The sequence below is a fragment of the Salvelinus sp. IW2-2015 genome, linkage group LG33, assembly GCF_002910315.2.
Source record: "Salvelinus sp. IW2-2015 linkage group LG33, ASM291031v2, whole genome shotgun sequence".
NCBI classification, from domain to species: domain Eukaryota; kingdom Metazoa; phylum Chordata; class Actinopteri; order Salmoniformes; family Salmonidae; genus Salvelinus; species Salvelinus sp. IW2-2015.
In genome coordinates, this window is record NC_036872.1 from 22978889 (window position 1) to 22992895 (window position 14007).

The 14007-nt window shown below is 43.2% G+C and overlaps 1 protein-coding gene and 1 pseudogene across 1 annotated transcript in view; one reads left to right on the forward strand and one right to left on the reverse strand.

The window, feature by feature from the left end:
* LOC111957810 (serine incorporator 5-like) overlaps positions 1-6718 on the forward strand; it is a 49814-nt gene extending 43096 nt beyond the window's left edge. Inside the window, 7 exon segments of the mRNA XM_023978831.2 lie at positions 847-1058; positions 1162-1254; positions 1670-1796; positions 2478-2547; positions 2670-2706; positions 3340-3484; positions 6169-6718. Of these exon segments, the coding sequence (XP_023834599.1) occupies positions 847-1058; positions 1162-1254; positions 1670-1796; positions 2478-2547; positions 2670-2706; positions 3340-3484; positions 6169-6313 (829 nt within the window). The 3' untranslated portion in view covers positions 6314-6718.
* A 2611-nt stretch (positions 6719-9329) lies between these two features.
* The window catches only part of LOC111958169 (thrombospondin-4-B-like), a 10065-nt pseudogene continuing 5387 nt past the window's right edge, over positions 9330-14007 (reverse strand).

Consider the following 14007-nt stretch of genomic DNA (forward strand, 5'->3'; position numbering starts at 1 on the left):
CTCTCTTTTCCTCCTATCCTTCCCTCCCCCCATCCTCTCTTCCTTCCATCCTTCTCCTCTCCTCCTATCCTTCCCTCCATCTCTCTCTTCCTCCATCTCTCTCTTCCTCCCTTCTATCCACCTCCATCCTCTCTTCTCTCCTGTTTCTTCCCTCCTCTCTCTCTTCCTTCCATCCTCCCTCCATCCTCTCTCTTCCTCCAATCCCTTCCCTCCATCTCTTCTCCTTCCTCCTATTCTTCCCCTCCATCCTCTCTTCCTCATATCCTTCCCTCCACTCTCTCTCTTCTCCTATCCTTCCCTCCATCTCTCTCTCCTCCATCTCTCCTTTCCTCCCATCCTCCTCCATATCTCTCTTCCTCCTATCCTTCCCTCCATCTCTCTGTTCCTCCCATCCTTCCCTCCATCTCTCTCTTCCTCCATCTCTCTGTCTTTCCTCCCATCCTCCCTCCATCTCTCTCTCCTCTATCCTTTACCTCCATCTCTCTCTTCCTCCTATCCTTCCCTCCCATCTCTCTTCCCTCCCATTCCTTTCCTCCACTCTCTCTTCCTCCATTCTTCCCTCATCTCTCTCTTCCTCCTATCCTTCCCTCCATCCTCTCTCTTCCTCCATCTCTCTCTTCCTCCAATCCTTCCCTCCATCCTCCATCTCTCTCTTCCTCCAATCCTTCCCTCCATTCTCTCTTCCCTCCTATCCTTCCCCTCCATCTCTCTCTTCCCTCCTATCCTTCCTTCCCCCATCTCTCTCTTCCTCCTATCCTTCCCTCCATCTCTCTCTTCCTCCATCTCTCTCTTCCTCCTATCCTTCCCTCCATCTCTCTCTTCCTCCTATCCTTCCCCCCTCAATAGGAGTTCAGGTGTGAACGACAACCGTCTGTGGTATGGAGCACTGGCCATGGTCACCTTGGTGCTGTTCAGTATGGCAGTAGGAGCTGTGGTGTTCATGGCTCTGTTTTACACACACTCTCAGGCCTGTCTGCTCAACAAGGTGTTCCTGGGGGTCAACAGCAGCCTCTGTCTCATAGTCACCCTGCTGGCTATATCGCCCTTCATACAGAGACGTTAGTATAGGCTATACAAACACTGGAACACACACTGGAACACACGCACAGACACACACACACACACACACACACTTTAACAGTCTATCTGTTCTCCCTCCAGTCCAGCCTAAGTCTGGCCTGCTCCAGCCAGGAGTGATCAGTGTGTATGTCATGTACCTCACCTTCTCAGCCTTCTCCAGCAAGCCCAAAGAGAGTAAGTAGACTGGAGGCTCAGCCATAGAGCTCCAGTGTTTCATTGCCTATCTGATTGACCTATTAAGAGGTTTTATGTGTTTGCATTTTGTTAAATTGCACTTAAAATTCAAAAGGCACTTGCACATCTTTCTTGCAGGTGCATAGTAACAATTGAATAACATGAAAGTAAAGAGAAACCCGCACACTGCTCTTGTATCACTTTTCTTTATTAAACTTACGAATCGGCCTCAAGACCTTCGTTAGAGCTTTTTGTTAAATTGCACTTAAAATGCCTCCATTTAAACTGTGTTCTGGCCCGATGTGCCCTTGCAGCTCTCCAGTACTAACAAACTTATAAATATTATCCTCCTCTTTTTCCTGTTTTCTCTCATTCCCCCCCCCCCTTCTCTCTCTCTCTCCCTGTTTCTGTTTAGTGTTGGAGGTTAATGGGGTGAATACGACAGTTTGTGTGTTCCCCTTCAACTCTGGATCAGAGAGCGACAAGAGGATTGTATCAATAGTGGGAACTGTCATCATGTTCGGCTGTGTGCTCTACTCCTGGTAAGACACACACAGTTATGTTATGGCCTGGGCCTGGTACTGACCCTGAGCCTGAACCTGGGCCTGAGAGAACAAACAGATAAGGATGCTCAACCTCTGTGACGCCTGATCCCAGCTTGGGGATATAATGAGAGCTTAGACCTTGAGTCTTTGGAGAATGTTTCTGTCTACCCCTGTGTGCACACTGTCTGTGATAAACCTTCAAAATAACTCTGTGGTTCCCCTTATCTTTTGAATTCAGCATTTCTACACCTGAACAACCTAAAATTCCCAACAACACACACGTGTTGCTGTCACCTATCCTGTGTTTTTAGATCAGTGCAGAGGGGATAGGGGCTGTGCTCTTTGGACTATTAGAATGCTTCCAGGTTACAGATCTGTAGCTGCAGTGAGGTCATGTCTTATTGGCTTGAGCAGATGTGAAAGTGTTTTTGATTGGCTGGTGCTGTTTAGTGGGTGTGTGTGATTGGCTGGATCTGTAGTGCGTGTCCACATGTGTTTCACATTAAGCTCAGACATATCTCCTGTGGTCGTCTCTGTAAAAGAGCTATTCTCAACCACAAATTACTGGGAAAATGTCTTCTGTCATCCCTGTGTGTGTTTCAAGTTTTATTAGTCATATGTAGTGGTATACACAGTCCTACAGAATGCTTACTGGTGTGTGTGTGTTTGTGTGTGTAGTTTGACGTCCACCACCAGACGAAGCGTTGCAGCACTGCGTGTGTGTAGGAACAGCATGCCTGAGACTGAGGTAAGAAGACCTACTCTCTCACACAAGCTTAGTGTGTGTGTACATGTGTGTTTAGTGAAATAGGGATGTATAGTTGATTGGTTGGTACATTCCTGTTGTACTAACTCCCCTCTCTCCTTCAGAGAGCTCGCTGCTGTTTCTGCTTTGGAGATGACACAGGTAAATACCCACATATTCTCTCTCCCTCCCACTGTTCTCTTTCTATCATCTCCCTACTTCAACACCAGCAGAAAGAGGCAGTGTTCCTGTATGTCCTCTCATACACATACTAACAGTAAAGATGCAGGAACACCATTGGTCAGTAACCAGAGATGATGTCAGTGTTACCAGGAGGGGACTATGGTGGTGTGGACCTAGACCAATCAGATGGTAGCAGTAGACCTGAGAGAAGGCTACAGCTGCCTTCTGGTGGGAGATAGCAGCACTGCAGCCAGGGAAAGAACAGCACGTCATTTCATTTAGGAATTTATTACACAGAGAAAACATATTTAAAATAAGCATATGTACAGTTTAGAACATTACAATGGATTAAGAAAACAGGAGCCCTTCTCAGGAAACCTACTGATTTTCAGGAAGTTTCCTGTCRGGCAAAGGGGAGGGAGACACATATAGCATAGACCAGGAAAATGGAAAGATATCAGGAATATTAAATGGTGAGAGTGTTATTGGGTAGAAAATGTTCTGTGCATCATACATGTTGTGTTATGTATATGTTGCTGCGATGATTTTGTGTTGTGACTATGATGGAATGTTGTAATAATGTTGCTGTGATGTTGTGGTTGTGTTGTCCAGATGACTATGATGAGGAGAAGACTGGAGGAGGCCAAAACGTTCTGTATGATGAGAGAGGGGGAACCATCTACAGCTACACCTACTTCCACTTTGTCTTCTTCCTGGGTTCACTGTATGTCATGATGACCGTCACCAACTGGTTCCAGTAAGTAATAGAGTTACTGGGGAAACTTTACACTAGGTTCCAGTAAGTAATAGAGTTACTGGGGAAACGTTACACTAGTTCCAGTAAGTAATAGAGTTACCTGGGGAAACGTTACACTAGGTTCCAGTGTAATAGAGTTACTGGGGAAACGTTACACTAGGTTCAGTAAGTAATAGAGTTACTGGGGAAACGTTAAACTAGGTTCCAGTAAGTAGGAGAGTTCTGGGGAAACCGTTACACTAGGTTCCAGTAAGTAATAGAGTTACTGGGGAAACGTTACACTAGGTTTCCAGTAAGTAATAGAGTTACTGGGGAAACGTTACACTAGGTTCCAGTAAGTAATAGAGTTACTGGGGAAACGTTACACTAGGTTCCGTAGAAAATAGAGTTACTGGGGAAACTTTACACTAGGTTCCAGTAAGTAATAGAGTTACTGGGGAAACTTTACACTAGGTTCCAGTAAGTAGAGAGTTACTGGGAAACTTTACACTAGGTTCCAGTAAGTAATAGAGTTACTGGGGAAACTTTACACTAGTTTCCAGTAAGTAATAGCGTTACTGGGGAAACTTTACACTAGGTTCCAGTAAGTAATAGAGTTACTGGGGAAACTTTACACTAGGTTCCAGTAAGTAATAGAGTTACTGGGGAAACTTTACACTAGGTTCCAGTAAGTAATATAGTTACTGGAGAAACTTTACACTAGGTTCCAGTAAGTAATAGTGTTACTGGGAAACTTTACACTAGGTTCCAGTAAGTAATATGTTCTGGGGAAACTTTACACTAGGTTCCAGTAAGTAGGAAGATAACTGGGAAACTTTACACTAGGTTCCAGTAAGTAATAGAGTTACTGGGGAAACATTACACTAGGTTCCAGTAAGTAATAGAGTTACTGTGGAAACTTTACACTAGGTTCCAGTAAGTAATAGAGTTACTGGGGAACATTACACTAGGTTCCAGTAAGTAATAGAGTTACTGGGGAAACTTTACACTAGGTTCCAGTAAGTAGGAGAGTTACTGGGGAAACTTTACACGAGGTTCCAGTAAGTAATATAGTTACTGGAGAAACTTTACACTAGGTTCCAGTAAGTAATAGTGTTACTGGGGAAACTTTACACTAGGTTCCAGTAAGTAATAGAGTTACTGGGGAAACTTTACACTAGGTTCCAGTAAGTAGGAGAGATACTGGGGAAACTTTACACTAGGTTCCAGTAAGTAATATAGTTACTGGGAGAACTTTAACACTAGGTTCCAGTAAGTATAGAGTTACTGGGGAAACGTTACACTAGGTTCCAGTAAGTAATAGCGTTACTGGGGAAACTTTACACTAGGTTCCAGTGAGTAATAGTGTTACTGGGTAAACTTTACACTAGGTTCCAGTAAGTAATAGAGTTACTGGGGAAACATTACACTAGGTTCCAGTAAGAATAGAGTTACTGGGAAACTTTACACTAGGTTCCAGTAAGTAGGAGAGTTACTGGGGAAACTTACACTAGGTTCCAGTAAGTAATAGAGTTACTGGGGAAACATTACACTAGGTTCCAGTAAGTAATAGATAGTTACCGTGGAAACTTTACACTAGGTTCCAGTTAGTAGGAGAGTTACTGGGGAACGTTCAACTAGGTTCCAGTAAGTAGGAGAGTTACTGTGGAAACTTTACACTAAGTTCCAGTTAGTAGAGAGTTACTGTGGAAACTTTACACTAGGTTCCAGTAAGTAGAAGAGTTACTGGGGAAACTTTACACTAGGTTCCAGTTAGTAGGAGAGTTACTGTGAAAGCTTTACACTAGGTTCCAGTAAGTAATATAGTTACTGGGGCAACTTTACACTATGTTCCAGTTAGTAGGAGAGTTACTGTGGAAACTTTACACTATGTTCCAGTAAGTAATAGAGTTGCTGTGGAAACTTTACACTAGATTCCAGTAAGTAGAATAGTTACTGTGGAACTTAACTAGGTTCTAGTTAGTAGCAGAGTTACTGGGAAACTTTAAACTAGGTTCAGTAAGTAATAGAGTTACTGTGGACACTTTACACTAGGTTCCAGTAAGTAGAATAGTTACTGTGGAAATTTAACTGGTTCCAGTTAGTAGCAGAGTTACTGGGGAACTTTAACTAGGTTCCAGTAAGTAGAATAGTTACTGGGGAAACTTTAACCTAGGTTCCAGTAAGTAATAGAGTTACTGTGGACACTTTACACTAGGTTCCAGTAAGTAGAATAGTTACTGTGGAAACTTTAACTAGGTTCCAGTTAGTAGCAGAGTTACTGGGGAAACTTTAACTAGGTTCCAGTAAGTAGAATAGTTACTGGGGAAACTTTAACTAGGTTCCAGTAAGTAATAGAGTTACTGTGGACACTTTACACTGGTTCCAGTAAGTAGAATAGTTACTGTGGAAACTTTAACTAGGTTCCAGTTAGTAGCAAGAGTTACTGGGAAACTTTAACTAGGTTCCAGTAAGTAGAATAGTTACTGGGGAACTTTAACTAGGTTCCAGTAAGTAATAGAGTTACTGGGGAAACTTTAACTTGGTTCCAGTTAGTAGAGAGTTACTGGGGAAACACTTTACACTAGGTTCCAGTAAGTGGAAGAGTTACTAGGGAAACTTTAACTAGCTTGTGTCTCTGTAGTTATTTAATTAATTTAAATTCAGCATAACACTAAGAGTGTGATATGTTTGTTTTCCTGTAGCTATGACAACCATAAGAGAGATAAGCTGCTGGATGGCAGCTGGTCGGTGTTCTGGATCAAGATGGCGTCGTGCTGGGTCTGTCTCATCCTCTACATCTGTACCCTGGTCGCGCCCATGGTCTGCCCCAAACGCTTTGAGGCCTAACACACACACACACACACACTGAAACACAGCCCAACACTACCTACAGCTTTCTACATGGGGTTTTTGTGTTGTTTTTAGTTGTTTTTTGTTGTTGTTTTTTTCCCTACATTTTCCTACCTTGACCATGCAAAGTGGTCAAACTTTGCATGGTTAAGCTATTGCTTCCTTGAAGGCAGTTGCTGTCTTTTTATTTGTTTACTACCTTTGATACATGGAGTTTTCTGTTACATGCAGGGTTAAAATCATAAACGGACTCTTCAGGGTGCCTAAAACAATGGGCTGGACCAATGTACATACAGTAATTTATGTGGGACCACATGATCATAGTGGTGCCCTGATTTTGTTATGGGATGCCCAGCACCTTTGAGCACCAATGTCAATTAAACCCTTTTACATGTTTGCTTACATTTGTGATTTTTATGTGTGCGAAGCATCTCTGTTTTCCCATGATGGACCCAGACCTCCATATTGTTCTGTTATTCCCATAAAGAGAAGTTCCATTTCTCAGGCTCACATATAAGCTGGAAGTGTCTTGCTTGCTTGTTATTGCGCCCTTTTGTAGAAGAAGTTTTCTATGCAATGAATCAATGTTTTGATTTGATTTGATTCTTCACATGGTCATGTGAATCATTTTAATTAGGAGTAGATATGATGGATTGTGTCCGCCCTCCTTTTGAGACAACATTTGTACACAACACTTTTTTGTAGTGTTGTGTTTTCCAAATAAGCCTGTGTGACTAGCAGAGTGCTGCCTGGCTGGTAGAGGACTGCCCTGGGACCAGAGTCACTACTAATGAAGGGAGGGAGGCGGAGCGGCAATCATGGAGGGAAGATCAACAGTTTGATTTCAAACATTTGCCAAAGGTAGATCTCAGAAACAAAGAATTGACACMCTAAAGTTCTTCACAAGAGTAACCTCTAGAACTACCACACACCTCTGATCCTTAGTATGCTCTCTGCTTAGTATGCTCTCTGCTTGGTGTGCTCTCTGATGAAGGGTCACTTTCAGAGACTTTTTCAGGACTGTGAACACATAAGGGGATAGGGTTCAAAACAGACCGGGACCTTAGTGTGTAGTGTAGGTTACTTAACACTGGTTGTTGATGTTACTGACTGAACAAACCCAGATCAAGACTTGACTGACAGGGAGCAAAAAAACTTTCTCCAGAAATCCAAATGATTCTGTTGTCATACTTACAACCCTACAGTATATAACCCTTTTGATACTAATATTATATATATGTACACTTTGTTTTAATATAATGATATTTGTTGAAGAAAAACAACTGAAACATTTTTCTATTTAAGATTGAGTCTTTCTCCRTCAATTTCAGATTGCTGAATAGAATAATCACATAACCCTATGAGCCAGCAGTTTGATGAGTTTGTTCATGCATATTTATGCCATAATCAAGTACCCACTGTGACTTTAGTTTCTTCACCTCAGCCATTGTCCTGAAGGGGTTAAACCCATCTGGAAGGGTCGGATGTCAACAATAGGGTTGGGATCCATCCATTATCCATTTAGTAATGTCATGGAGTGAATATGAATTTCAATTCAACAATTAAAAGTTGCCATAGATTTTCAGTTTAAAAAATAGATTTGTGAAATATAATTTCACTTGAATTGACTGTATGATGCMGAATTGACGCCTAGTGAGTTGGAACGCCTGGTGTAAAATGTGTTTACTAATCAGTTCCTGTACATGTTTGATATTAGCAGATTGTGTCCACATGTCATTTCAGACAAGTTGTTGTTTGTCCACGGAGCCAGATAGACGTGACATGGTGTTCRACAGCTCAGCTCTACACCATCAGGTCAAGGTCATGTTAAACCGTTAGGATCAAAATAGTCTGATTAGGCTGTATGCTGCCATACCTGATATGTTGATGTCCCTTTCTGTTCTCCATTGTTAAGATGACCACTAGGTGTGTACACAGGAGTGTGAGTGTGTTTGTTTCATTTAACAGGAGCACTTGCGTTAGTGAGTTTTGGTCTGTGCAGAACATTTTGTGTGTGTGTATGTGTGTGCGTGCATGTGTCTCCAAACACACTCTGCTCACACTAAGGCCTCTATTCAATCCGTTTTGCAGATGTTCAGCATTACAGCGTGATTGACATTTAAAGGCAATGTTCCCACGTTAGCATTCACTGCATTCACAGTAAACGCTGTATATGTCGGCTCCATTGGAAATGACCTTTACATTTCTATCACCCAATCTGCAACTCTTCAGCGATACAGACTGAATAGAGCCCTAATTCTCTGTACACAGTTAGAGTTTGTCCTAAACAAAAAATAAAACATGAACAGCCTGTGATTTTGTGTCTGTGTGTTTGTGTAAAGCTAATCACTTATAGCCTCAGCTTGAAATACAGTGCCTTGGGGAAGAAATCACACTGCAATCTACTTAATAAGAACTAGCAATCTATTCCATTTAGTTACACACCAAACAAAAGACCCAGAGACGGTATTTTACCAAATGCTCAGAATGTTTATTAATAGATTAACTAAAAGACGAGCGGAATATATTGTTGTTCAACAATCTGTTACCTCCATAATAGAGGAGACCCTAACTACAGTTTTAACCCCTAGATACACCAACACTCCCCAGATAACACACATACAGGTTTACAACAATACTACAATCATCAATCTTCTAGTTGAACCTATTCTAATAGTACAGTATGTACAGACTGCAGAGCACGTCAACACATAACAAGTCATGTCTGGAAGTCTGTTGCCCTGATGAGTAGACCTCAGTCCTCACCCCAGGCACAAGTCTAGCAGTAATAATAATGCTTTTATGTTTGCTTGTGAAAATCCTCCCCTTCACTCCTCTAATAATGCCCACTGAAATGCACCATGCTGCTTAGTCTCCTCTCATCTCCTCTCTCCTCTTTTTCCCTTTTCCTCTCCATCTCTTTCTCTCCTCTCTTCTCTGTCCCATTCTCCTCTGTTTTTCCTCTCAACCCCCCCTTTCCCCATCTTTCTCCCCCCTCCCCTCCCGGGTGGGTTTATTCAGTGTTCTGTGCACTGTTCTCCTGGTAGTCTTCAGGTATGGTGTCTGTAGAGGGACAAACACAACAGAGAGGTGTTGACTTAAACACACTGAGGCAGTGACAATCTTAGACAGCTTCTGTCCTATCAGAGTGCTGTGACCAGGGCTATTCTCTATCTGTCTGCTGGTTGGCTGAGTAAACTGTCACTCACTGTTGCAGCAGTACTTGAGGTTGAACCAGATTATGTTTTCCTGGGAGAAAAAGAAGACGGCCAATCTCCCTCCTCACAAACTGGTGTCTATCTTCACACTGGAGTATGCTACCAGGTTAGAACCCTCTTAGAAACGTGACCTGAACACAACACACACAGGGTTCAGAATGGGTGTGTTTGTGCGCGTGGTTGTTTGTTGGGTGGGGGGTTGTGTGTGTCTCACCTGATGTATCCAACCTGTGGTCTGTGCTGTAGGTACCAGCGGTAGAACACCTTGTCCTTCCAGCCCACGTTCCTCTTGTCCTTCCACAGCAGGTGTACCTGGTCGTTGGTGTCTCCTGTGTGTCACAGGGAGTTCCTGAGATACTCCCCTGGAACCGTCTTAGACTTCACTACCTGGAAGAGGGAGAGGGAGAGAAAAAGGAGAAGGTGTGAAAGGAAGTCCTAAAAAAATGATAGAGCAGGGTTGGGTTTGTTTTAAGCATTCTGTGATAGATGACTTTGTAAAAACATGGAAGAACACACACACACACACACACACACACACACACACACCACACACACACACACTTGAGCTGAATGCCATGCTCAGCCACACAGCTCTGAAGGGTACAGCCTGCCAGTAGGTCTGTTCAGTCTGTTTCCACATGACCACGTAGAAAGAGGAGGAGTCCTGGTAGCCGAAGATCAAGCCTGCGTAGTAACATCAGTCACCGCGTTCACATGGAAAGTCCCCTCAAAGTCCACCCCACTGAAGCTGTGTAGCCTACTGTAACACACACACAACACACACACACACACACACACACACACACACACACACACACACACACACACCACACACACACACACACACACCACACACACACACACACACAGGCTTATTACATATACACACTGAACGATGTGGGGCCTCCACACACACACACCGTAAGTGGCACAGAGAGGGTGGCTGTCAAATGGAGAATGAGAGTTGTCTTACCTACAGCAAGGCCAGGGTCAGAGTTCATAATCTGACTATCCCCATAACCTGGGGAGAACGCGAGAGAGAGAGAGTTATGATACTACAGAAGACATTGTACAGAATACTCAACTACTATACATCATTGGCCAAACTTAATCAAAGAACTCAATTAAGGATCAAACTCGTTTACTTATATTTTTGCACTCTCTGACTCTAGCACTGTCAATGTTCCTCAGTGTCTGCTAGATGACTGAGATTTCAGAATGTAAAAGGTGATGAGGTCACCTGGTTGAGGACCACCCATGTTGGGGTCAATCTGGGCGTCGCCTTCAGGGTCCAGTAGTGCCGTCTGATAGGCTCTGAAGTCGGTCAGGGTGACCTCAGCATTCTCTGGACAGTTGTCTATCCTGTGACGGTAGTACTGGACTATCCTCTAGACAGTTGTCTAATCCCCTTATCCTGGTCCAAGTCCCCTGCACACACGTCACCCATGTTGTCATCTGGAATACACACACAGTCACACTGAGATTAGCCAGTGGGTTCTTGGTATGGCACACCCACAGAGTGAGGAACTACTTGAGAGAGCACACCCATAGAGTGAGGAACTACTTGAGAGAGCCCACCCACAGAGTGAGGATCTACTTGAGAGAGCCCACCCACAGTAAGGAATGAAACTAGTGGAGTGACTGACTGTCCTCATCTGTCTGGTCAGAGTTGACCTCCAGTCTACAGTTGCCTGCCTCGTCCAGGATACCGTCGTTGTCATTGTCACACTTGTCTCCCTGTCCATCCTTATCTGTGTCCAGCTGGGAGGAGTTGATGACTGTAGGACAGTTGTCCTTAGTGTTCTGGTGACCGTCCCCATCACAGACAGAGAAGAGGGGAGAGCGAAGTCAACTCAGMAACTCTTCTATAGGTGTGGACGTGTTTATAGAAGGCTCTACCTGTCTATGTTGGTGTCACACGTGTCTCATACAAGATCATCATCAACATTTGACTGTGGGAGAAGAAATAAGAGGGATATTATTCAATATCCTCATGAGGCATGCTACCCTGCTGCTGGCTACACTAGCATTTCAGTCTGAGTAGTTTCAGTCTGAGTAGAGTTTCAGTCAGTTTGGGGTTAGGGTGGTGCTATGGTTATGGTTGAAGTTGTTGGTTCTGTAGTGGTTTTGTTGTGGTTGTGTTTCGGTTGAAATGGAGTTATGGTTCTATAGGGGTTTTGTTGTGGTTGTGTTTCGGTTGAAATTGAGTTATGGTTCTATAGGGGTTTTGTTGTGGTTGTGATGTGCTATAGTTGTGTTGTGGTTGTTTTTACGGTTACCTGGTTGGGGTTGACCATGTCAGGACAGATGTCACAGGGGTCTCCCACCCCGTCGTTGTCTCGGTCCCTCTGGTCTGGGTTGGGCACARGCTGGCAGTTATCCAGAATGTTCTTCACGCCTGACCACAAAAACACATACACAGGTAAAATTGTTTGTTTCTTCGGTCCCCAGATGGTAGGGTTTGTTTAAGGCAGAGGTGAATAYTTTCCACTGGCTCTCAGCTGCTGGCAGGGATTATAATGGAATAGAAAAATGTTTTCAGAGGAGACAGACATGACCAAGCACTTAGCGATCCAGGGTTAGAGGGGAAGACATAACCAAACGATCAAGATGTCGGAGGCCTGCCACAGTGCACAGACAGCAAACATCAAACTCAAACTGGATATGCGCATGCAAGCACACACACACACACACACACACACACACACACACACACACACACACACACACAAAAGAGCACATCATTCAGAATCAGAGCTCTTTATAAAAGAAAAGTGTTTTTACTAGTGTTTTGAACTTCATGAGGCTGACCCCTACCCCAGCACCTGTTTCCCTGTAAAGATGAACTAACAGGTAGAAGACTTGGATGGAAGACAGACTGAAACAGACTGAGAGGATGTGAATGGATTCTAGATATGACTCTGCTCTGTTGAAGCAATGATAAAGTCTGGAAGGGCTAAAGACAGGGGACATGCGGTTTTAAACCAGACAACTAGACTGARCTCAGACTGTGGTTTGGGAAAATAGATCTTAACGTCATGGATAAATACATCTTAGTGAGAAGAAGTACTTCTACAGTCACTTAATAAAATAAATCACTAGCTGTGGTACAACTCTCTACCCACTGGGCACATACTGGTTGAATCAACATGGTTTCCATGTCATTTCAACAAAATTACGTTGAAAAGAAATGTGAAATAGACGTTGAATTGATGTCTGTTTGACCAAAGCCTGGGGAAGGCCAGTCAAAGCACAGACACACCGTCTCCATCCATGTCATCGTCACAGTCGTATCCTAGCCCGTCCATGTCCCGTTGGTCAGGGTTCCCCGATGTCAAACAGTTGTCACATGCATCGCCATGGAGATCCTTATCGCTGTTCTTTTGGTCCACGTTAGGATGCAGCCAACAGTTATCCTGAGTTACACACAGAGACAGGGTTCCTGCATCTGTTCAACATGTATCCTACCTGCTTGTGAACATACTGTACCCGAGAGGAATGTGACAGTTGTGTATCTGTATGTACCGTCACTAGTAGCGTCATCATTACCCTAAACATTTGCTAAACGTTCCTATTGTTTCTATTGGACAGGTTCAGCAAACAGGGAATGACCTACCTGAATCTGTCAAATAGAAATGCAKATTTTCGTTGCAAAACAGAACTTTTGCAACTGTTTGGAGCAATGATTACACCCCAAATGACAGCAAACAAACATGATGGCTTCCATGGATCTGAGATGCTGGGGAGGTGATTGGGGTTTGCCTTCAGTCCACACATAGTCCCTCATAGTGCTGGTAAATGCATTCAGGAAAAACTAAATGATGATATGTTCTTTGTGTCGCCAGTGTTCTGTTGCATGGCTGGCTACATTTTCCATTGTTTTATCTGACAACCTTTACCTATTATGAGAGATGCATGCAAAATCATCAACAAGACAGAGCTACTTACAGTATTTAGCTAGCTAGCTAACTGGAAAGCTAGCTAAATATTAGTGTTAAAACAAAATACAGATTCTATCTATCAATCTAGCCATTTAGAGGCTTTAACTAGCTAAAAGAGCCGAATATATTGATAAAAGTCACCTTGTCCAAGAGAGATTTACACGGTTATCAAAATGTAACAGCAGGGTAAGCCTACATGAAACAKAGCCCTTATTTTAAGTGCTTCTAAAATCCGCTAAATCAGTGGTTCCCAAACTTCTTATAGTCCCGTACCCCTTCAAACATTCAAACTCCAGCTGCGTACCCCCTCTAGCACCAGGGTCAGCCCACTCTCAAATGTTTTTTTGCCATCATTGTAAGCCTGCCAAACATATGATACATTCATTAAATATAAGAATGAGTGTGAGTTTTTGTTTTGGAAGTGACAAAGTGTCACGATCTTGGAAATGAGCGGACCAAGGCGCAGCGTGAGTATAGTTCAACATATTTATTTAAGTGAAACTAACAAAACCAAAATAACAAAACTTACAAA